This window comes from Patiria miniata, unplaced genomic scaffold, assembly GCF_015706575.1.
Source record: "Patiria miniata isolate m_02_andy unplaced genomic scaffold, ASM1570657v1 HiC_scaffold_5, whole genome shotgun sequence".
Classification (NCBI taxonomy): Eukaryota; Metazoa; Echinodermata; class Asteroidea; order Valvatida; family Asterinidae; genus Patiria; species Patiria miniata.
In genome coordinates this window covers 25,685,888-25,711,501 of record NW_024037072.1, presented here as the reverse complement: position 1 = coordinate 25,711,501, position 25,614 = coordinate 25,685,888, and the positions used below count along the sequence as shown (strand labels likewise).

The 25,614-nt window shown below is 41.7% G+C and overlaps 1 protein-coding gene across 4 annotated transcripts in view; it reads left to right on the top strand.

Moving 5' to 3' along the window:
- LOC119740630 overlaps positions 1-25,614 on the top strand; it is a 38,141-nt gene that overhangs the window by 10,017 nt on the left and 2,510 nt on the right. For 3 of the 4 annotated variants that reach the window (XM_038215995.1, XM_038215997.1, XM_038215994.1), the window contains 18 exons: positions 554-685; positions 1,238-1,499; positions 2,368-2,475; positions 2,925-3,148; positions 4,309-4,515; positions 8,050-8,278; positions 9,003-9,154; positions 10,338-13,296; positions 14,136-14,308; positions 14,785-14,899; positions 15,530-15,639; positions 16,661-16,844; positions 17,528-19,170; positions 19,802-19,985; positions 21,659-21,791; positions 23,097-23,176; positions 24,072-24,169; positions 25,294-25,388. In XM_038215995.1, coding sequence (XP_038071923.1) covers positions 554-685; positions 1,238-1,499; positions 2,368-2,475; positions 2,925-3,148; positions 4,309-4,515; positions 8,050-8,278; positions 9,003-9,154; positions 10,338-13,296; positions 14,136-14,308; positions 14,785-14,899; positions 15,530-15,639; positions 16,661-16,844; positions 17,528-19,170; positions 19,802-19,985; positions 21,659-21,791; positions 23,097-23,176; positions 24,072-24,169; positions 25,294-25,388 — 7,088 coding nt within the window. The remainder of the gene's footprint in view (positions 1-553; positions 686-1,237; positions 1,500-2,367; positions 2,476-2,924; positions 3,149-4,308; positions 4,516-8,049; positions 8,279-9,002; positions 9,155-10,337; positions 13,297-14,135; positions 14,309-14,784; positions 14,900-15,529; positions 15,640-16,660; positions 16,845-17,527; positions 19,171-19,801; positions 19,986-21,658; positions 21,792-23,096; positions 23,177-24,071; positions 24,170-25,293; positions 25,389-25,614) is intronic. The other variant, XM_038215996.1, reaches the window with a different exon arrangement.

The window sequence follows — 25,614 nt, the reverse complement described above, 5'->3', positions numbered from 1 at the left end:
GGACGTCGTAACTAAATCTGCATTCTGTGCAAATTTTCGTGCAATCGATAAGAGATGGAGTTTTCGTTCGCACAAAAGTTTTGACACACAAGACACCCAAAAACACTTGTCTGACTACCGTCGTACGCAATTTTGACCCATTCGGACTGATAGTTTTCTCAATATGAGTTTTTTGCAAAATGTTAAATCTTCAATTTTGCTGGTACTCTGCTATGCTTTTGCATGCAAAACGATGACACTTTTATCCCAAAAAAAATTGACAAATCTTGATGTGCACAGGCGCAGTTGGAATGCCAAACTCGCTTATTGTTGAAGGGATTACTTGAGCACAGAGTTAAGTGTTACACTTGTAGTCTCTACAGGATTCAAAATGAAAACAAAACAAAATCATAAGTCATTTGTGAGTGGCATCCATCTTTGCTTGTGTTCTGATTGCTGTTCCATATGTTCCCAACAACAACATTGCTTCTTAGACTTCCCAGATTTTCTCAGAGATGGTCGGCAGCAGTTGAACAATAGTGATAGGTCATCCACTTCTCTCCTGTTGTCACAGATTCTGAGTGTGTACGTCGGTCGGTTGACACGCTGTGGAGCCCTGTATAACAAAGACCCGGCCAGCTTGACCAAGTTCCAGATCCTGCAGTCTAGAGATGCCTTCCGTCAAGACCCGCCCCCTCAGGTCAAGGTAAGGTCAGGGGTCATCCCTCAAAGAGGTTAACCCTCAAAGGTCATCCCTTTGGCATGAGTGAACCTCGGTCGTGAGAGTTAGCGATTGTCTGGCCATAATTCCACGAATGTGCGCTGACAATCAGTGGAGTTTTATTAAACAGAACCTAAACCTTGGCCCAATAAACCTAAGACACTGACATCACGCTGTGTTTACATTTTGTGATTTTTTATGGGAGCCAGTTGGGGACGAGAGCCATCAGACTCCCATAGGAGAGCACACATTTAAACAAAGCGCGATGTCGTTATGTCTCATGGCTATTACATAGTGCAGCTTAAATGTAAGCAATTTTTTGCTTGACACAGGTTGACGTTTGGATTGGATGTTCAGTCTCTGATTTCATGGCCTTCCCCTAAAACTGCTTTTTCCATTAACTAAGCAGTATATTCTGTAAAATTAGTTGATGCTAAATGGTGATTGAGTTGCACCTCGGGTAAGGTTTAATGTGCCATCGGCCTTAGAGTCTTCTGTTGTTGAAATGCTTCGTTCTTTTATCGACGTCCCCTGCAGTCTCGCGGTGTCGTGGAGGGTGACTTTGCCATATGCATCAGCCTCTACCACGGCTTTGAGTTGCTCCTCCAGCACGGCCTACGCTCTCTCTACAGCTTCCTCCATAGTACCGTGGACAGCGACAAGGGATTCTCCCGAACTCGACAGGAGCTTCTGAGGAACGCGGAGTTTGTCCAGCTGATGGATGCGCTCAGGGATAAGTTTGGCGGAGGAGAGGAGACTGATGGGTTGACAAATAGGAGTGGGCTCTTCTCCGTACCAGGTAATGGTCAATTGAATGTTAGAAAAAAAAAACCCATGATTTCCTGTGTCAAATTGAGTTTGACACTTAACTCCTAGATCCTTTAAAATCTACTTAAAGATTTTGGAGGAATTTGAAAGATTAAGGAAGCTAGAGCCCAGCCATGATGACTTTTTGTAGGAGTTTTAGCCCCTTGAGAGATTCCAATAAAAAGACTGAATGTTTTGGTTCTTGCACATTTGTGGATTTTTTTTTTGAAGATCCAGGAAGGTTCCTAGCAAATTTTTTTTGGGGTGGTAGGGTTAGTTTCTGTTCCTTGAAGTAGGGTAAAATGTGGACTGCCAGTCAATCCTCACACCGTGCAAATTGTTGCTAAATCCTTCAAAATCCATCTGTAGTCGGCAACCCAATGTGGCAATTTCCGTACTTAAATAATATGGTTGGACTGTTATATCCCTCAATTCTGCAAAATCTTTTTTTGTTTGATCAGAGACAGTCAAAAATTCATACTGTTCCCCTGTCTTTTACACTAGCTAGTCACCAACAGTCAGATCATATTTTTGGTAGGAACTGTGACAGTCACATTCCATCAACAGACAATAGTAGGTAATGGTAGGCACAGCTGGCTTATCACTCTCCTACAGTCAAAGCATAGCTGTATTAGGTTTCATAACAATCACAGCCAGTCAACCCTGCACTATGAAGGCTGCAGGGAGCACTCAACTGTTAAAAACAGTCACTTAATCTATTTTGACTGCTGAACTGGCCTTGTTAAAATTGCCAGTTAGTGAGGGAGAGTTTTAATGTGTTCAATGATACAACATCTTTTGTGGGCATTGCTGACTAGTTTATTTTGCCAAACGATTCGTATTTTTCATCTTGGATCCAGGGACACCTAGAGTCAAAGAGGTGAAGCCGTACGTCACCAGCCACCCGAAGATGGCCAAACTACAAGAAATTGTTCTGGAACATTTCCGACGGTTTTCAGCTAATAAAGGTACAGTATATATACAAGACATAGTGGCCTTGGACAGCTGGGTCAAAGTAGTGTAACAAAATCATATTTGCCCAAAACTTGAGATTATGAAAAAATTGTAAATATCCTAAAAGTGTCAATTTCACTTGTCAATATAAATTTCTGTATTCATTTTGTGAATTGTAATTTTCACTTTGGATATTGTACGTTTCAAGTGTTAATTTGGGAACAGGTTATGTAAAATAATTTGCCGTTAATCGTTACCACCAAATCATTACCATCAAATATTAAGATCATTACTTGCATCGTTGAAAAATGTTACTTCGCATTTTTGAATTTTTTTTTTAAATTGAAAAAAAAAATCACACAAGTCCAACTGATATTTAGGGCCTACTTCTTTAATCAAATATTGAAAGAAATGTATTGATTAACGAAGTAACGAAAACTTACAGCAATTTTGTTTTTCCTAGCAGAATCTCCAAGCGCTGACAGGCCATCCACAAGTAAACAGCATCCGCAACCCGCGGCGCCCCAGTCCACACGAGTCATGATCTTCGCTCAGTATCGGGATAGCGTGAACGAGATCGCGGAGATGTTGAACAGGCACAGGCCCCTGCTGCGTTGCATGGGGTTTGTAGGGCAGGCATCCACCGGCAAGAACAGCAAGGGAATCAGCCAAAAGGAACAGCTCAGGGTGGGTCAGAAGCTACTTGGTTTCAGTTTTTTATAGACTTATTATGTCAGTGCCAACAAGCCAGCACACTTGAAAACATCATTTCATGTGGAAGTATTCGGCAGGTATGAAGGGGCGGAGCTAGCTGTCAGGAAGTGGGGGGTGAAGGCATACAAAAGGCACGCTCTGATAGGGGGGGTCTGGTGGCATGCCCCCCCCCGAAAAAAATTGTGAAATCTACAATGCTTTCTCTTGCATTCTAAGGTAATTTGAGAATAAGCTGTAATAACTTTCCATCTATTAGGAGTATTCCGTTGATTATTTTTGGCCCCATTTTACTAGTATCGTAACATTAGTCAGCGGCTGAACTGGGGAGGGTTCGTGTTGGTGTTGCAACGCCTGTAACCGTAACCTCCCCCCCCCCCCCCAAGATCCGCTACTGGTAGGTAGGGCTTGTGAAAAGTGAGCGTTTGAAAATGAATAAGAGTATTACTTTGCAGTTGCACTATGTGACAAATCTCTTTTGTTAGTCTGTGACGTTCTGAAAAGAACCAGGGAAACTCGACCTTTCGGACAGTATTCACCGCCAGTCGTCACATACTGTCTGAAGCATTGAACTTCCCCCTGGTTCTTTTCGGAACCTCACAAACTCACAAAACTGAGATTTGTCGCATGGTGCAACCGCAATGTTACTGTTATTGCTCACTTCACCATGTAAACCTTCAAATCTTATTTGAAAATTAGATGTCCAAATTTGCCTGAGATTGAAACAAACAGGCTGTGTGTCTGCTGAAGTCTTATGCTTTCACAATTCACATACATTTGCATAACACAATGGGTCGTCCAATAAAGCCCACAGGGTTTCCAGAGTACAGCCTGAGATACCAAGATAAAGTTTACAGACACACAGGTATTTTACTGGTTGCTGCAATTTATCTTGCCAAGGAACACAAACACCATTTTCCTTAATGGGGGACACAACACTCGCAGAAATATAGGTTTTTGTAAACATCGTGTGAACCTCCTTCAAAGTGATTCAGCACTTTCACTGAATTTTTGCAGGAATACTATGAATCAGAAATTAGATTCAAAAAATTATTTCCCTTACTTGCAGCAGATTGTTGTTTAAGATCCTCTGGGGGTAAAGAATTAGCCATGTTTTTGCAAATTGTACCCTGCAGGTTGTCAAGGAGTTCAGGGAGGGCGGCTACAACACTCTAGTCTGCACCTGTGTAGGGGAGGAAGGCCTGGACATCGGTGACGTTGACCTGATCGTCTGCTACGATGCCCACAAGAGCCCCATCCGCCTGGTGCAACGGATGGGACGGACCGGTAGGAAGCGCCAAGGACGCATTGTCATGCTGGTCACTGAAGGAAAGGAGGCGGCTGTAAGTACAAGACAAAGGGGGGGGGGCAAACTGTTGGCAATGATTTGTGAGGCGTTCTGGAAAAACGAGATGAAATTGGGCACAGACCGTGGTGGAGAAAATGTCTGATTGAAGTGCAAGAAACATTATTGTTAGGATTTCCTAATACCCCCAGACCCTCATTGCGACCTCTGCCCAGTTCTGTCTCATTTTGGCAGAACGTCTCACATTGATTAGAGTTTAAATACACTTTTGTTTACCCTGGCTGGCTTGAAATGTTTTATTGTCCTTGTTTTCTGTTCTTCTATCTCCTCTTTTGTTGTGTAATTGTCCGACCTCTCTTCTCCCTTCGGCCCTCCACTCTCCTAACCACCCACCCGCCCCCCGGCCCATTCCTTCTCGCATCCTTCAGTCATGTCAGTCTTGTCTAGTCACACTTGTTTTAAAATAATTGGTTCCTTTTCTAATGTCAGTTTTAGTATACAATATGTAATTGCTTTGTCATTGTACCGGTACTTGTTTCATTTGTTGGCCGAATAAATAATGATAATAATAATCAAAGTATGATTTCAAGCTGTGCATGGTCAGAAGTATTTTGGAGAATTTGGCGTTGTACACCACGTGATGTGTTTAAATGAAAACTACTTGTAAGCCTTAATAGAATTAAGGCTATGATATACATGTATCTCCTCAGAACCACCCTTTTGTTAGTTTTTTTTCAGTCTTCATGGAGTATTGATGATTTTGCTTCTTTAAAAAAAACAAGCGCGAGTGCACAATATAAGCTCTGGCCTGGTTCCGGAATGTCTCAGTTCATATGCAAAATAGACACGAATGCACATCGATCGAGACAAAGGGACTTGTTCCGAAACTTTTGCCAAGAGTGCGTTTACTGACGACGGCATTGCAAATGGTCAAAAAATATTTCGAAATGCAGATTCGATATTGCAACGGCCGAACACATTTTCCTATGCATTTCAGTTAGGAGTATGAATGTAATCACTGGTCGGAATTGTGTTTGACTTAAACGTGATTTTAGAACCGTAAAATGAAAAAAACTTGTAGGCATCTTAAATCTGTGAGTAAAAAATCAGTACGTAGAGATTCGAAAACCATTTAAATCACTTTAGGATGTACCGTATGCTTGTAATATTTCATGAACGATGTAATATTTCATGGACATTACAGCGAATCTGCAGTCAGTTTAATTATCTTTCATCAACCCCCCCCTAAAAAAAAGTGGTATTTATGTTGTATTATTCTATGAATTACACACAGCATCATATTTGACATTTTGAGTTGTCTATACATTATTTGTAAACGAATAAAATGTAGATTAGGCACAATTTTTGAAACTTTTCCATGGAAATACATTTGGTAATATATTTTTAACATTTCGGGTTGGAAATCACCGCTTGCTCCCTCCCTCCCCCCGAACAAGCCACAAAAAAAAAAAGGAGAAAAAAAAAGGGGGAAAAAAGAAGAAAAAGAGGTGCGAAATCATATTGTTAATTTCATGGGTCGGGGGAGGGCAAATGCCCCTGCCCACCCTCGAAAAAATGATCAATCGGAAAAATGCTGGAAAATATAGGGATTTTTTGGGGGGAAATGTGCTTTTCCCCCCCCCCCCGCTAGAAAAAATCCTGGCGACGCCCATGTTTTTGGGAAAATTTGAACTTCTACATAGTTGAATTATTATGTGTATTTTAATTTTTGTTTGATGTACAGACCCAAAAGAAATCAATCAGCACCATTATTTTCATATGCACATAAATAACAATACATGAAACAGCCGTTTACCCTACCAGGGGTATTAGGGACTTCCCCTTGAATTGAGCATGCAATATCCACGGCCATGGTGTTGTGACAGTCAGCTCCCTGGTTACCAGTGCAATTAATTCAAGGCTGAATGATAAGGGAACAGGACGACAGGGTGCTAAGTCTGTGTGAAAAGTGCTAATGTGAAAGGGTGCATATACTTCAGCTTGTCCAGCAAATGAATTTCATAGGGTGCTGCTTTGTTTGTTGTCTATGTTTGTTGACACTATGCCTTCCTCCATGGTCACAACGGTGGCGTTATAGACTTCAAACTAATTGACACGCATCCTGAAGTCATTGCAAGTCTTTGGCGATATAGTTTCATCGCGGGACAATGACTTACACTATATCATTGTATGATTTGCTTTAAAACTTTAACCAGAAAACTACCGGGTAAGTGTCATGTTCCAAGTACAGATAAAATATGAGTTGAATATGAGTTAGAAAAAAAGGATATTATTGTAGTCTTGATGGAAAAGTACTTCAACAATTTTTTTCTGGTTTAAATCACCAGCTTGGAAAATTGCATCTTCGAGAAATTATTCCTATCATATTATTGCAGTAGGCGGTGTTGCAAAGCAGCGTCTGAAACATTCAGGAAATATTTGAAATGGAAAACCTCTGAGAATTTTTGACAGCCTCTAGACTTAAGTAGGTAGGCCCTGACGGGCATCCTTTTTAATTCTATGGTTCTCATTTTGGGCTCTGAAGTCCAATTACGACGACAAATAAAATTTAATTTTTATTTGTGTTACTTTGGATAAATGCTTTGTTATTTTATGTGAGTCTCTATGGTTTAACATATACAAATTCATGTGGTTGTTTTTATTAATCATTAGCAGAATAAATCAATGTTATCTAATAATTGACATTGTGAAATACGCAAATTTATGGGCTAGCTGATACCATTGTTGGCAAAGGAAAGTGGATATTAAACACAAATGATGAAATACACAAACTTTACTTGAAATTGCTGATTTACACACAGTGACTTGCCGATGATCTGGCAGATTTTAAGGGGATGCTGTTTTTTGGGGGGAGGGGTGAACTTGAAGAAAACATAGCAGATATCTGAATTGAAATAAAAATATAGAAATCTGTTCAATCAGTCATCCCATAAAAATAGCAGAATGTTATTAAACAGGATTGAATGAAACGGCTTGAACAGTCCGGCTAGTTGATGTACATTTACTGCGGCAGGGCGCTGGCGATGGCATGGCTTAGCATCGGAGCGGCCTGGCCCAGCACCAGTCTTGTACATTGCTGCTGCTCAGGATGTCGACAGTCAGCACAGTAAATAGCCGTCGGCAACTGGAAGCAATGTTTTGGGCGTGAATGGTGTGGCAAGTTGGGCTCCTCGCCAAGTAAGGACCGTGGGAACTTTTTAGTAGTGCAAGACAGACAGACAGATCGTCATGACATTGAAATTCACCTCAAATGAGATGAGCTGATGCGTCATACGAGCAGACCATAGGACCGCCCACATATATACATATGATATAGTTCACTGGGGTTTCTCAAAATACAAGGTGTATAACCATAGTAACTCTATTGTCAAGGAAACATCGTCGCGTACAGTGTAGGCCTCGTAAATATTCATGGTTCAGTTTCAACCCAATGTTTACCGAATTTACCGACATCACAAAGTTGCGTTCGCGTTCGCTTTTGTGCCGAGTGTAAACCGGCCTTTAAGCAGAGGTTTCCACGTGACATTCACCAGACATCTTTTCTCGTCAGATTTACGACAGGAGCCAGTACAGCAAGAAGGGCATCGTTAAGGCTCTGCAGGGCAATGCCCGATCCCTCCAGCTGTACCCTAACAGCCCTCGCATGGTGCCCCGGGGTCTCAACCCAGCACCCCATAAGATGTTCATCACCGTCAAGGCATTCATGAATAAGGAAGCCAAGCGGAGATCAGCCGTTGGGGCAAGCAGTGAGACGAGAATGGAGTCCTTCTTAAACAAGGGTAACACGGTCAATTGAATACCTATCTGATTTTGATAGAGTCAATAAAGAATGGAAGAAACCACTCGGAGACTTGAAGGGAATGTACAACATTTGCAAACATTCAAAATGCAACTTGCATTATGAAGTAGCCTACTTGATTGTAAGTATTAAAATAATAGTATGGAGAATCCTGTGACATTGTTGGGCCTGGAAAGCTGTCAAGAAAAAAGGAATTTTGTATCAATACTTACAATGATTAGGCCGAACCATCGCCTTTTTTTTTGGTTCCGTCACCAATGGGCACAAAACAGTAAACAGGTCTCTGGAACGATATCTGCTGTAAATGACAAGACCCCATTTCAGTCCATTTAATAAAATTTACGACAAATGCAAATATCTTTGAAGACACAGGAAAGCAGGTTACGTCACCTTTAACTCTGTACTGAAGAGCTTATTTTTATAAGCAGTCTCGTCAGTCTTCCCGTTGTTCAAAAACGTTGCGTCAAATGTTGACGTGGATGTGTTAAAATCATGTTCAGGTATATTCACACATATTCATCATGTTCCTGATGTTTTAGTTTAGAGAAGCATTACATGGTGGTGAGTTCCTCTCCGCAACTTTTCAGTCATATTTCACACTTGGACAAAGAATTCCAACCCAGTAATTTGTTTGTGTGAAAGCTACGGAGTGGCAACCACTATCCCAAAGTATTTTTCTATTTTTTCATCTATCCTTTCATTAGCGAAGAGCACCAAGAAATCCAGTGAGTTTCTGAGCCCTGAAGAGCTGGCTTACTGGAGTGCCAACTACAAACTGGATGCTGCCGAGAAAGAGAGCCTGCCGTCCATGCCTGATAGAGGGCGCTTTATCACACTTGGGGACAAGGACAAACAGGTAATGTAAGCTAACATGTCAGAATTACTTCACTACGGCTTGCTATTACACATGCGTCTGTAGAAGCAGCTGAAGATGTTTGCCAAAGATGTGTGGTATTGCTGGTCATAGCCATGCAATTTAAACTCGGGCTAATGTTGGGTATTTTGTGGCTACGGCCTTTGGTTGTTGCCATTGGATAACTACATCGGATAGTCGTAGCCTTAGAAAACAATTTTGGACCAGGCCCTACATACACCATATTTACTTGTGGCCAGTTTGTTTCACGCAGATTTGGGCCGCAATTAGTGATTTGATGCATCGATAGTTGTTCTGGATCATGTTTTAACAGATTCTGCACGTGAGTTGGGTTTGCAAGATCAAAGATGGCGACGTGCTCAATTAATAAGAGCTAAAGTCGGGTTTTTTTTGTAGATTTGAAGCATCAAATGAGCTTTTGTGACAATATTTCTTCATAATTCTTTTTGAGTGTATTTTCGTGATAAAAAATATAGTACAATTGATTTACTTTCGCTGAAAATTATAGATAGATTATCATAAAAATAGCCCTTCTGCTTACAAAATCTGAAGCAGACAGCATTCGTGTGCACCCTAAAGAATTCGATGCGCAGGATCACATGATCTCGATCAGAATCTGGAATGAAACAAACAGGCCCTCGGTTGACTTTATTAACTGCATAAACGAATGGCATTGTAGCTTGTATAGCGATTGGGACAAGAATGTTATTCATTTACATTGAGGGATAAATTGGCAGGTACCATGAAAGTTTGCGTTATGCCTAAGAAGTATAGCTGCATTGTCTTCTTTCTAGCTACTTCCCTATATTCTGGGGTTTTTTTTAGAGCTGTTAACTGGTTCACATGTGCCAATGTCTCACATGTAAAATCATTGTATACTGGATAGTGCTGGACTAGGCCCCATAGAGGAAATAGTTGTGCAAAAGTCCATTTGGTTCATCATTCATGGATGGATACTCTACTTAATTGAAACTCGAAAGACGAGTCTTCAAGGACCTGTTGAGGACTAATTTCAGTATAAATTCACCAGTTTGTAAAAATGTACCAAAGAAATTTTTAAGCCAGCAATCGACCAAAAAGGGAAGGTACTATGATACAGCTTGGGCCTAACTTTTTGTCTGTGTTGTTGATAAATAAAAAAACTTTGATTTGTTCGTCTTTGCAGCATTCTCGAGGAGGAAAAAGCAGTCATCCAGAAATGTCGCTATCAGAGTGGTCCCCTTGGCAGATGAGTAAGCAGCCTGTCCGACTAGTTCAGCACTCCCACCGTTGCCACCAGTTTGTAGAGCTCATGGAGTTCATCGACCTCCAGAACATGACAGAGGGAGATGACATCTACGGTCTCGAGATGCAAACTTACCTGGACCAGGACGACATCATCCGACCAAGAAAGACAGGAATCGAGAATTATTGCACAAAATTGCCGAAGGATCCATCCGATGATGGTGACCATCTCAAGAAGGCGAGCAAGTCAAAACCGCAAGAGCCATCTCTTCTTGATACTGTAGAGGAGACCTCTCTCAGATCTGTTGGTAAGAAGCCAGGACACGAGAGAGCAAAACGGAAAAATCGGCCCATGGAACTCATGTCCAGCCCGTCTGAGAGCAATCATAGTGATGATTACCTCCCAGATGTCTTCCAAGACGAGAATGCGAATCTGGTACTTCCTGAGGAACACAGCAAAATATCAACAAGTGCTGAGACAAATGGAATGAGGTCAGGCACAAGAAGCAAGAAGGGGAAGGCCAACGAGTCCTCTACAGCAGACAAGCCCAGAAAGCACAAACAGAAGCGCAAGCATCTCAGACCGGTGATGGACAGCTCCGATGGTGATGACGACTTTACAAGCAACCTCAGGCAGGAAAGAGCATGTGGAGATATGAAGACAATTTCTCTTGAAAGGGACCCAAAAGTGGCTTCCTCTGAATTGGATTCTGCATTGGATGAGGCTCATGGTTCTCCGAATCACAAGGGAACAGATGTGATTTATGATACTCCAGAACCCATGGATACGGACAGCGATAATTTCCTGATTTTCAAAATTCCAAAGAAAACATCTGAGCCAGTACCAGGTAATGATCTTTCAAGCAGTCTTTTGAACAAAACAGAAGATGACCTGTCATTTATGTTTCCGACCCAGAGCGTATTCTTCCCATCTTCCTCGAAAAAGGATGACCCAAAACCCTCAGAGATCAGGACAGGTGCAGGGAAGTCTGTGATACCCCCACCTCCTCCTTCGCTAGCGTCACTGGACCTGCTGGATGACATCGACACAACCTTTAACCTAAGTCAACATTTCCAGAGTGAATCCAATCATTTTGGAGGTCAGCGAGAACCCAAAAACCAACCTACAATACTCGCATCCTGTGAGGGTTCTTTCAAAGTTGGAGACACTCCATCTGTGGAGAAGCTTCAAGAATCCCAAGCGAATGAATCAAAACTTGAGGAATCTTTGGAGGAAGTTTCATTCGGTGCTTTGAAAGACGTTAATGGAATTGTCTCCGATGAGCAGTCCAAAACGTTTACTAACCGAAACCGATCCTCGCATGATGGAGATGAGGAGATTCAGATTGAAACAACTGATAATGACGAGCTTAAGAAAAACCAATTAAAATCTTTAGGAGAAATTGAACCCCACTTTGACTTAAACGTGGATTTTACATTCATCTCCTCTGATGAAGAAGTTGAAATGTCAGAACAGCAGGATACCAACAAAGACAAAAGGTCTTCTATTGAGAAACCGTCCAATCGAGATAACGATGTTGAAGAAATAGATTTGGAAAACGTTGGTGATGATAATCTTGAAAGTATATTTGGTACACCACAAGCATTTGATGTGGAAACCCCCATGGTGGAGTCTACCCTTACAGCTTCAGTCATTCCTGCTGTTAATTTGCTTCAAGCATTTAAGTTAGCAGGAAAAGAGACACCTTGCAATATCTCCATGGCTAAAAGTAGAAAGCCCCTTCAGAGCAGGGTCTCTAAGAGACCATCCTCAGCAACGCCAGAAACTCCCAAGTCTGGACTCGGAGCAAGGACAAAGACTTCATTTGCTGGGAGACTTAACAGTGATGAAACAAATGGTCCAAGCTGTGCAGGAAATGAAAAATTTGACTCGAGGAGGGAGTTGGATTTGGAGATCCCGGATGCATCGAAAATTGGATTGTCTTCGTTGGAAGTTGGCAGGGGTCGGGTCCAGCAAGAGGAAGACCCTGCCGAGACGGAGAAGCTACGGATGGAGGTTCTAGGATCAGCTGAGCCAAAGTTTGACCTGGGTTTTGATCTGGATAGTCTTGAAGAAGATGGCTCCGGAGAAGAGGATGACATTGTTGCACCCTCCCCAAACATGGAACGGCAGCAGGAATACATCAACCTCAGCCAAGTTGCCATTCCAAAGGGACAACTTGGCTCCTCTGTATCCAGGGGGACCAACAGATTCCAGGCAAGGATCTCCTCCACTCCTGTTTCAAAGGCCGATTCTCAACTCAAGTCAGTGCCCTGTACTGATTTTCTCTCTCCAATAGCAACAGACAGGAAGCCAGTAACAGAAGGCTGCCCCGGTTTTGATGCTCATCCACCAAATTTAAGAGTGAATGAATCTGAGTCCTCACAAATCACCCCAACCAAAAATAAAGTCACTGAACCTGCAAGAAGGCAAGGACAAATGCGTAAAAGTTTGAGTCTTAGTAAAAAGAGCCCACAGCAGCTCCAAACTGTAAAATATTGCGATGTTTCATCCCCTTCATCCAGTCAAGTCCAACGAAATGTAACAGAAGATGCATTGCCCCACCCAGCGAGAGGAACTTGTGAAGCCGAGGTGAGACAAAGCACTAACGTGAGATTGACGGTCCTGGGAAAGAGGAAGAGTGCACCAGTCACAAATCTGGCCGATGAAAGTCCCATTGGAGTAAAGCGTCGAATGTCGGAACCGGCTAAGGCTTCTCCCATACAGTCTATAGTGCATTCTAGCCCAGATACTGGAGTGTTCAGCTTAACGGATGCAAGAATTGGGCCAGATGATCTGGGTGAGATGGAGACTGTCGAAGGAGAAGTGATTGTCTTGGATGAGGAAGATAAAAAGGAAGTGGAGGAGCCAATAAAAGATCAAGGCAGGAAAGGTGCAGGTGTGTGGTTTTTCTTATTGTAAACTTAAATGTGCTACATTGTACTTTAATATTGACCAATTTGTTCTTTACTGAAGTGATTTGTTATATGGTCAGTGTTTTATTAAAGCTCGTCAGAATAAAATTCTGGAGAGTTTCATGGCAAAGCTTCAACCAACAACTTTTTTTGTACAAGTTTAGATGTTGTATCATTCATCCACTGAGCTTGCCTGATTGGGGTGGAGAGGATACGAATATCGGATAAACCACCGGGTGCCAAATCTATTTGCATGTTGAAACAATCCTGTTAAACTGCCGAATTTCATTCTTTCTATTTCTATTTGAAGACAGTTAACGTATTGTGCACATTGAAAGGGTGCCAAGCCAAGAAAATGTTATCATTCACAGACTCATGTGACATCACAAAACCTTTAACTACGTCGTACATGAACTTTAAATTAAAATTGGTAGGAGAGAGATCCTTTTTGGGGGGGGTGAGAAAGTTGTTTACGGTCATAGCATGATTTTCGCCAGATTTATATATTTAGCGTCAACTCCAATTCTGTAAAACGCTGATCCTTTAAAATCGTTGAAGCAATTCCTTTAACACTTTTCTTTTAAATATTAAAGGAAAAACAATGAGAATGGTAACAGAATGCAGAAGAAGGGTTTCATTGACCAATGAAAGCCATCCTAAGCTTTTATCTGTACATGTGGATTCATAAATTTGTTTAGATGAACCATGAAATGACGATTTCAGTTCCAAGTTAGGGAATCTGTTTAACGCCTGCATTTTCCTTGATTAAAGGGCAAAGCTAACGTATCACTTCTGAATCTTTTCACGTGCCTTCTGTCACCAGGTCCCACTGACTATCCTCCAGTGGACATTGATGAGAACGAGGAACTCAGCCAGCCTATCCAGCGCAGGAAACGACGCAAGGCGGTGGCCTTACAATCCCCACCGACACCTTCGTTCAAGACCCCTGTCAGGCCTGCTACTGGTGGATCCGCCAAGAAAACAACACGTGCCAAGGTTGGCAGATCATTATTGGACAGTTCTTTGACCCATTTTAAGTTTCTTTTGTTAACTTAGCATTAACCAGAGGGAGCATGTGATCTATGTCCACTCGAAAGTGCTCCAGTATTTTTCATGGCGGGAGCATTTAGCCAGCTCTTTTTCAGAGCAACTATTTTTGGCATTTATTTTGGACAGCAGCTCGGGCAAGGCTTCCGCCATTACTGGGACACTCTAAGTGTAAAGTCAAACATGGTAAATACAAAAAACAAAATTGGGGGAATCTACCGATTTAAAATTCTAGCAGGTTCATTCTTCAACGTTCCTAATCACTTGTTATTTTTGTCATGGGTGTTGATAAAAAAAAAACACAAAATGCAAATGGTCCGATTGCTTCTACCTTTTTATTCAAATTTACACTTGCCCTTAAATCCTGGCTCTTGGAAGACTGTAAAATATTTTGAATTTCTCTGTCTACTTTTTTTTTTTTGCAGCCATTGGTTTTCAGTAGTGACGATGATCTGGAGTCGCCTTTGATCAGAAGGCCAAAGAAACGAAGACAGATCATCATGACACCGGTTATAGATGAGGCTGACGAGGATTTTATTGGTTAGTACGTGCAGGGATGTAGTTGAGTCAATCACAAGTCCATCACAAGTCCTCTCGTCCCAATTCAACTCACAAGCTATTCAAACGAGTTTGTGACTGGACTTGTGACTGGACTCGTGACTGGACTTGTGATTACTTAAGACTGGACTTGTGATGGACTCGACTACCAGTACGTGCGACTTGACACATTTTAACAAATTGGCAAGATTAATTTGTTTCTCTTTGCAAATGTAGACTTGTACAGCTACCAGGTTTCTTTCAAAGACCTTGCTTGTGAATTTCCCAATCGACGATTACAATCATGCTTGGTAGATGTATGGATACGAAAGAAGGAAATGTGTAAAAAAATACAACTGCAACAGAAAATTTATGGAAGCTATTTATGATCAACAGGCTCCTTTGGAGTTCAGACTAACTACCCAGATCTAACTGCTGGGTAGAAAAAAAGCAGTTTTCCTGCAACCTTTCCCAAACTGATTTTATTATAAAGTAACAATTGTGTCTCTTTTTTTTTATCTGAGACTAGATCAAGTCTTAGGCTGTTTGACAACCTCACAAATTCTGAATCCAGCAAACTTTCTGGATATCCCTTTAAATCCCGCAATTTGGCAAAAATTTCACTTGTGATAGATGAGAGCTCCTGCAAGAAGGACACTTTCGTAGTCGCAACGAGAACTTCCAGCGAGAAAACACAACACACGGCGGGCAAAGACCTACAGATGAACAGAATCAAGAAACAGGTATGTTTTGAAATCTCAATGTGATCTGCTCTCACAAAATGGAGGGTAGAAATTGGGCAATGCGTGGTGGTCCAATGGTACGACTCATGTGCTGTGGTGCATGGGTTCTTGATGAACGTGGTGCTTGTGTTCTTGGGCAAGACACTTTACTACAATTGCCTCTCTCCACCAAGGAGTACTAATGGGTGCCTGTGAGGGTAGAGACCAGATTGCGCTGATCTGAAACTGCTGCAGAAAAAAAATGGTTTCATGGCCTGACAAACAGGGGTAATAATTGTGAAGTGCTTTGAGACCTTTCGTACAAAGTGCTTAATAAGCATTATTAGATCAATACGAAATAGGTAACAGTTTTAAATTCTTGTATAAAGGTTTAGATTCAAATACCATTCATGCAAAAAGTGGTACTCTTCAAGAATTTTAAAATAACTGACACAAAAAGTGTCATGTGATATAGAAGTGCATCATCCAGAGATATTTACTATGTTGTAAACATTTGTAAAAATTAAGTATGCCAACTCAAAACTCTTTCTAAAAACATTTTTTTTTATGATTCTGGGTAAATACTGAATGGTAAAACACCCTCAAATTAATGAATTTGAGGCATTTGTCTGATTGTGCCTTTTTTAGTTGCGGGATATAGCAGCTCAACAAATCATCGCGTGTCTGTCCGTTATAGTTAGTTAGTTAGTCAGTAACAAACGTTGACATTGTCTATTGCTCCTACGTATTTTGACTGATTTCAACCAAACGTGGTCAAAAGTACTCGTAGCCCAGCCCCAACTTATCACATGACCAAACTGGGGTCGAAGGTCATCATGCGGTCACTAGGGTTAAAAACCTGAATTTTTTACTCAAAACGCTACTTCCAGTAATTACATGACCCAATCGCGTGACTCATGCATGAACACAAATTCGTTGGCCCACAGCTTCTGAGATATGTCCGATGGAGCTTGTTTTATGACAATTATCCCCTGTCTCGTATTTATTCCCATTCTGCTGCCCATCCCACCTTAATTCCCAGACCAAGAAGAACAAGATTGCCTCCAGCTTTGCCCGAGGCTTTCTAGAAGAGGACGTTGTGGTCTCAGATGGCGAGGAGTATTCCAGTGACGAGGAGGGCAGTGATCTGGACAACTCACTGGAAGGATTCATCAATAACGCCTCCCAGCTAACCCAAGCCTCGCAGTCTATGCTCAGGGTGGATGGTAGGTTGGCCTTTCAAGCTGTAGATGCCCATCAGACAAAGTCAGGTTTAACCCAAACCCTCCCAGGCCCTCCAAAACCCTCCAGGGGATTTTGGAGAATAGTAGTGCCCCAGCAACTCTTATTTTTTGGTGGAGTTTGATGCCACTTGAAACTTCAGTTTAAATGTTTTACCATCAGGCTTTTGCACAGAGAAATCTGGAACAAAATGTACAAAAGAGGAAAATGACTGCTTTTGTTTGTATTTTTGAACAGTAAAGGTTTGTACTTTCCATTGGAGCGTTAGTCCAACTTTTGTATGTTATTGTTGAGTATTATGTTTATAAACTAAAGCCTCAGTGCACAACAAAAACTGGACTGAAAAGCCACTTGCATATATTGATCCGTTGTAACGACCCTTGCAATTAGTCCAGAAATGGCATTCCAGTAAAAAAAAGTTTTTTTAAGCTGATTTTTAAAATCATTTCAACATCTTTTTCATGCCAAATTCACAGTGAAAACTCCAGGAATTTCCTTCAAGCGAGCCTTTGTACCAAATGTTTGCACAATCTTGATTGGCAAAGCTTTGTTAAAAATGCTGTGTGAACATGTTGTCGGAATTCGGAGATCATTTTGTGCATGCAAATAATTTTAACCACTCTTGAAAGTGTTTCCTGACTAATTGTGCATGTCTTATCTGCCATAGACATGCATGCCGTCTATATGCAGTCAGTCCGCAGTCCAGCAGGAGGCGGCATATTGCATCCCGACCGCAATCGCTTCAAGATGGTCCATCTTGAAGGGCAACAACCCGTCCCAGAAGACATGGAAATCTTCTCCCAAGTCCCTGTCCAAGATGAGAGCTACTACGAAAACAGTTTTGTGGTCCGTGAGGGGGAAGGGGATGGAGGAGGGATGCCAAGGGGATCGAGGGAGCAATTTGATGAGAGCATCTTTGAGAACACCATCAACCCTGACAACATCATCTCAGCCAGACGCAGGAGGAGGAGAAACCAAGGACCAAGCCGGGCAGAGCAGATCTTAAGGGAAGGAAGGCGGAAGGTACTCATGTCATCCTCATCGACATCAACGAGCAACGAAGAGACGGACGCGGAACAGAGAAGACGGGACAAGAAGATGCAGTCAAGAGACAAGAGGAGGGGCCAGAAGGTATCTGGTCTTGGTGCCACACATTCAGTGGAGAACCCTGACTCATCAGGATGGCTATCCACTGACAAGAGTAGCAAGCAAAAATCTTCCAGTCTTGTCGGACCGAGAAGGGGACCTGTTAATTATCCTCAAGTTTCACCTGTGAAACGTACCAATGTCCTCCATTCAACGAAAGACTCTGTGAGGACTTACACTTTAGATGGTGAAGACGAATCTCAAGTTTTCAACGAGGAGCACAAGCAAGGTGGATCCTTCCCAAGTCAAAGCCAGGGTTCCGTCACCCGGCACTTTCTCGCTGGGAACACACAACAGAGCAACTCTTGTCCTAATGTGGTGCCAAATCTGAAACCGGTATCTGGGACTAATAGACCAACAAGCTCCATCAGCAAAACAGCTGAGGTTGCCAGTAATGGACTGACATTAGCCGAGAAGGAAAGAGCTGAACGGCTGAGGAGACAAGAGGAGAAGAAGAGAGAGTTCATGTGGAAAATGGAAGAGCGGAAAAGGCAACAACAGCAACAACAACACAAGCAGTCTCAGGAACAAGTACACTCTCAACAGCAGAGGGATCAGCTAAAACCAGTTGTGCAGCACTTCCAACAACAGCCACAACAACAGCTTCATCAAGTCAGTAGTAAGCAACAACATCAACAACTAGATGCACATCAGCAGCAAACACTTCCACAGCACCAACATCAGAAATCTGAGATCTTTGCTGGCAGATCATCTCACAGTGCAGGACCTGGCATAAGTGAGGTGCGATTAAAGAAGATACATCAACAAGCCCAAAATTCCTCCTTGGAGCAACATCAACATCTGCAGCAACGGCAGAAATTCAAACAGACCTTTGAACAGCAACAACAACCGTTAGTAAAAAAGAACAATGTTCAGCAGCAGAAAGCTGAGATGTATGCTGGCAGAGCAGCTAACAGTGCAAGAGCAAGCAGTAGAGAAGTACAAGTGAAGAAGATGCATCCACAAGCCAAAAGCTCCTCCTTGGAACTCAGAACACCACCAAGCAGCAATGCAAGTCTTGCTGCTTCAGCAGTGAGTGCGCCAACCCATAAACTCAGAGGAAACACCTCTACAGTGATTCCAGCAGCTACCATGCAAGGATCCAGAAGCCCTCCTATGTCACCCAGCTCCATGCGGCTGATCGGTAAAATTACACTTGCTGGGGTAAGTGTTCTCTTGGACATTTGGGGGATTATTTTTTACCAAAGTCCTTCAGGAGATATGAACATTGTGACCTGATGCTTGAAATGCTGGATAGCATAATTTTGGAGAAGTAATTTGAAGCAACTCAAAAAGAAATGTCTTTTTCCTCTGTGAAGGTAAAAGAGGAACAGTTCATTATTTTGTGAGTAAATACCAGAGGACCTTCTTGTTAATTTTTTACAATTTAATAATGAGCAATATTTTCTGTCGTCGAAGCTCTCAACAATGTTTCCTCCCCACACAAAACAAGTCTTGTCAACTGATTTAACTTTGCTCTCAACAAGTTATTTTCCTGCCCGAGTTCCACCCAGAATATAATTTTAATCGCTATTAGATGGTGACAATATTTCTGTGTTTGAGGTGCAATAACGACAGGGTTTTTTTTTCAGAGAGTGGCAAATGTCCAAAGTAGGAATAATCTTACAAACATACAATTTGAAGTCGATCTGGAGAAGCAAAAAAACTGAATTTGTTGTAGAGCATGGGGAGATCAGCTTTAACCCAAACTGATTTCTCAAATGAAACAAATGGAATTCCTGCTTCAGAGCACTGCATGACGAGAGATTCCTTTGTTTGTATTGCACATCAACAGTCCCAAGACGCCGTGAATCGAGGCAAGCCAGTCATCCTCATTGACTCTAAGGAACTGTCTAGCTCCTCCCACATAGTATCCACCCTGACCCTCAAGCATAACCTTAATCCTCTCATCTGTCAACTGAGCGGATGTGATTACATCGTCAGTGCCCGCATGGGAGTTGAGAAGAAATCCATGTCTGGTAAGTATTTAGGATTTATTTATTTCAAAAGAAGGCATTCTTAAAGGGAAGATACAACATTTGCAAACATCAAAAAAACGAAATGATCAAATTATCACGAAATATCTTTCTGGATTTGTTAGGGAATGACAGCCTAAAGCATCCTGTAAAGTTGTGGCTCCTGGTGTGCTGACATTTTCAAGAAAAATTGTATTTTTCCAAAGCTGGTCGGCCAACCAGTGTTGGAGAAAACTGGCTTTTTTTCAAAAGTGCTCCTAATTGTTCATATTTAGTTCGTCTGCATTTTCTTTGCAATTGATTACGCACCTGTGAAGACTACAAGCCTGCTAGACTGATTCTCTGATCTTATAAATCCCCAAAGTCCATAAATTGCTCCATTTCATCTTAAGTGGAGTCAGGGAACCAGACTACAAGAATGTGATTGGTTTTCTTGGTTTTTCCACCATCTTACGAACCCAAAACGTGAAACAAGTTAGTGTAACAATATTTTCTATAACATACTAATCCTCCAAATCCATTTATTTCTGAAAATTGCAGCAAAACCAAATGTTGTACATTCCCTTAAATACAATACCCCACCGTTTTCAGGCAAGGATTGAAAGCTGAGGTAGCCGTTTCGCATCTGACCCCTTAGCTGCCATGTTACATCAGGATCTTACCTGCTCTGCTTTAATAGGGTCCGATCGTATGACATCAAAGTACCACGTTACCATCAGGTTTCCCTGTGATCGGCCCACCATTGCAGTAGGCAAACGTCTGGTTAGCATCCACGCCATGCATTGTAAACTAGACAGTAAGGCTATTTTCCCGTAACATAACCATAATTTTTTTGAAACAATGGTCACTACCTGTGCCATGTACGGTTGTCACTACCTGTGCCGTGTACGGTTGTCATATCCGTTCCGACCCAGCACTTGATGTTGGCTCTGTGTTTTTCTCACAGTTTTTGCCATCCATCACAGCTTTTGAAGGCTTGCCTACTGCCTACTGCCCGCGGCGCTATGTGATCTTTGCCTACTGCAGTGCTGAAGCTGACTCTCCGGTACCTGGATGTAGGCCAAGACCATAGAGCTATATTAAAACTGCTAGAGCGCTGACTCGTGTACAGAGTGATGCCTGCTGGGCGCATCCATGTTTGTACACAAACCTATGGAAACTTGAAATTGTGTACGGCTTTGTACGGCTATTTGCATATCTGCGTTTACATTCTATACAGGTGTGTTACCGAAGCCGATACACCCAAAACGGAAATGCACGATCAGCAAATGATGAGCGTTTCAATTTGCTCTACGCAAACAGCGCAACACGTGCGCGTATTCGCTGCAGATGATTAACCAGACTTTTTTTTAAACCGTCATGACGCGCTTCAGTTGTTTGCGTACGTTCTACTTACGCGTTGCACTTTCAAAATTCAATCCATCTAATTTTATGATCTACAAACACGCACATGAATTCAAAATGTCTGCGCCCAGGACGGCTTCAAAGCGTCTCAGCGCGCAGAATGAAGAGTTAGCGCTCTAGTAATTTAATGTAGCTCTATGGCCAAGACACATAGGTCAGTGAGAGAGCCCTATATAAAATTTCTCCTCATTAACTCTTCATGAATATGAATGAGATGTCAGGAGGTTTCAGAAACCATTACTTCATCCACAACTTACTGCTGTACATGGCAGATTTTGGGAATGGAGCCAATAAGACCAAGTTGATTGACAGAGTGAGGCACCTGTGTGAGCTGTTTGACAGACCCTGTATAATCTTGGAGAAAGATCGGATCAAACCAGGAGACGAGAAGAAACCAAAACAAATGTAAGCTTTATCCTGAAATCATCATACCACAAGTAATTAAAGTCCATTTTGTGGCTGTTGCAAAGTTAGGCCTGTATTCAGCCATGAGATTTTTCTGACTTTTGTCTGAAATCTGACTTTTTGAATCTGAGAGAAAGACATCTGAATAGAAGGAAATTGCATCATGCAGTCTTTCATAGAATTTTCGGACCTTTTGTTAAAATTGACAATCTAAATCCCAATATATTTCAAATCTAGGCTTAACTAGTGATTATTCAAATAAGCAGAAGCAAAATATGCTTGTAACACTTATTGAAGGATGGGTCGATTCCCCTGCTGTCGTGTAAAATGTCAAAATCAATTGCAGTACAGTAATCTACTAAACTAGTAATCAAGTTGTGATGTGGTAAATTTGGAAGCTGTAAAATCCGGATTCCATCAAAATCGTGCAGAACCATGTTTTGCAGTTCGGCACGTTTGCATTGATTTTGGTACTGATAGCAAGCTAGCCCTGTCTGTCTCGGGCAGGTCGTTCAAGATGGAAATCAGGATCATTTTAATATTTTTGTTACAAACAAAACTTGATTGCTGAACTGCCTATAAACCAGAGAGTCTGCTGATGAGGAGCAGAGCATACAGTTTGAAACATCAAGTTAAACCAACTGGTTTTTCTCAGAACCACACAACTCACTAAGAGATATCTTTCATTCATCGGGTGTTACTGCAAACCTCCCATTCTTGCCTTTTATATAGTTTTCATTTGGTTGCCAGTCATCTATAAAATTTGTAGTCATGAGGTCTTGCCTTTGACTGTAGCTTATGGATATGGCTACTTCTGTGGCTGTGGATATGATAATAACGGGTTTTTATATAGCGCTTTTAACTAGGATCAAAGCGCCTTGCATTATTATTACCCCTGATCATTAGGCCAATTAAACATTGCAAATACCATCTCAGCTCCCTGGGGAGTATACCGCTTGTTGCAGCCTGTTAGGTGCAAGGAAGCTTATTGAAACACAATAACCATCTCTACCCTCACAGGTACCCATTTTACTCCACTCCCGGGTGGGGAGAAGCAATGAGTGACAAAGTGCCCAAGGGCACACGCACCATAACCCCAGGCTGGACTCGAACCCAAAACTTGGAGAATTACCCGCAGACCACGAATTCAATGCCCCAGACCACGCGGCCATGGCAATATTACTGTAGCTATGAGACCATTCCTGTGACTGCAGATATCACTGGTTCTCAAGTTGCACAGTTCTGAGCTTTTCAACTAGATCCTGCACATTTAAACTGTGTTCTTTGTTTTTAACTTCTTGACAGAATTCGAACCAAGTACTTTGACAGCACGTTAGCCGCTCTGAGCAAGACACACATCAAGGTGTTATACTCGGATTCACTGGGTAAAGATTTTATTTCCATACATGTCAGATTTTATACCACAAAAAAACAGGATTTTTTAGCATCCACTTGCTATGCTGTTAAGTTTGTCATAGTTTCAGTAATACTAGGCGCACGTTTGGAAATGTATAAAAATGAGAGTTGGTTGATCTAATGTTGATGAGCTTGACTCTTTTGATTATGGAATGAATTTCCTTAATCAGATAGACATAAAAGGTATGCACTACGACATCAATATAACAGTGCGACATACGCAGGGTGATCAGTTTATAGCTAATATGGCAGCTTGCTTTATGCAAAGATTTAAAAGTCTTTAAAGGGCCCATGAAATGTAGTTTTCTTTTATACAGCTCTTGAAAATGCACCTTTGTGTCCCATTTAACCTTATTTTCAATTTACATGTTGCCGTATTCAAAAAGTGTGATATCATATCAGGCAGAAACTTCAATGTTGCAATTGGTTTGTGCACAAAAAGTTGCCAGAATTTTGGATATTTTGCTATCGTGAGCTTTCTTTTCTTTAGTGATTCGTTATTATGTCAGTTCATGGCAGTAGGCCGATGAGCCAACTTTTCTCACAAATGTTTTCAATGAGGAATTTTTTGGGTTCACAATTTGAACAGAAAAACAACTTATATTAACAGTGTCTTACTGAAATGACATCACGGCAACAACGCCCTCAGTTGTCTGGAAAAGCATGGAAAATTTTAAATGTTTAAAGAAGTGTGCTTTTCAGTAAAATTAACCTAAAAGGGAAGTCAATTAGTTTTTATACACTTAAGAGGATTAGAAAGTAGCACAAAATAAGTTGCTAAGAAATGTTCACTTCATGGGCCCTTTGAGGGTTGCAACATCATTGCTGTTGAGCTGTGAATGAATAGACTTCATTCTTCCACAGATGACACTGCAAGGATCCTGGCCGATTTGGTCCGCATCGAGATGAGAAAAGGGGAGGGGCTGGCCCCACCTACTACAAGGAATTCCACCCAGGAACAGGTCGGTGTCAAAACTTGGCTCCACTGTTTTCAAGTAAACTTATCCTGATATGTTCTACCTAATGCCACATACATGTTCCATTCTTAAGCAAAAAAAAACGAAGGCTTATCCAGTACTGATCATATGTAGCATGATATGGGACGGACGGGAACGCCCCCCCCCCCCCCTTTTTGTGCTGGTCTTTGTGTTACCAGAATCTCAGGAATTCTTTTGAGATATCTAGGGGGGATGTGTTAGGTAACAATAGTCTAGGATGTGTAAGGGGTATAGGGAGATTGGGGGTACCCTTCCATCCCATATCGTGCTGGGTATAATCACAAGATACGTGACCAACGCTCATTATTGTAAAGAAATGCGGCATATAAAACTAACAGGATTTACACCGTGATTAGCCTTGCAATGCATCACTTCTGCAATGTGCTCTGCGAACCATTTTCCTAAACCAAGTGTGATGCATTGCAAGTTTTTTGGGGTTTTTTTTTTGGCATAATTTGACGACTGTTTCATGTATTTGTTCTAGTCAACTGACATTCAGCAACAGAGGTTGGGTTTCCTTCTCCAAATGTTTGTTTTAAATCATGGAATAAAAGGGCAGAGGTGTACCGTAACTTGGCTTGTGTGTCCTATGACAGAATAGACCCTGAGTTCAAATAGCTTTGTTATATCATGTGCTTGGATACTATAATTTCATTGGTCTAGAACAGCCACGTATCTGGTTTATAAAAAGGCATGTCACACACTCGGGGTGATGTCGCACTGCATTCATTGCGCCCATTGCGCGCGCATATGGAACCTGCCGGTGTACTAGCTTTGCGCAATGAGTGCTGCAACATCAACCGCTCAGTGATTTAATATATTTTGACAGAGTAAGTTACAACCATTTGTCCATTGGAGTTGTTGGCACGATATAACAAAACAATTGTTGGCTGCTGTGATGGGCGCATTGCACCCTCGGCTTCGCCTCGGGTTGCTATGCGCCCCTCCATGCCCTCGGGTGTTAAATATGTCATATTCCACATCACAGCAGTCAACAATTGTTAAATGATTCTTGAAACCCAACAAGTAATTAGAGTCTGTTGTCAACTTTCTTCTTTCATTTCTGGACTACACTTGATGATTTTCAGGTCTTCAAGTTTTATCAGTCGCTTCCTCGAGTCAACTATGCCACTGCCTTGTCACTCATGAGAGCATTTCCCTGTGTTCAGCAACTCATCAACAGGTGAGCTTTGCAATAACATTGTAGACAAAAAAGAAGGCCTTTGTCGCAACTCATTCAAATACATGTACTTTGTCTATTGGCTTGAAAGTGATGTCTTTATTTATACATTTTTTTACCCAGGGTATGCCTAAACAGTGTTAAAATTGGTTTCCATTGGGGCCCTGCACACATTACAAATTATTAAATGACTAATGGAACCTCCTTTCTGATTGGCTTTCTAGAATCA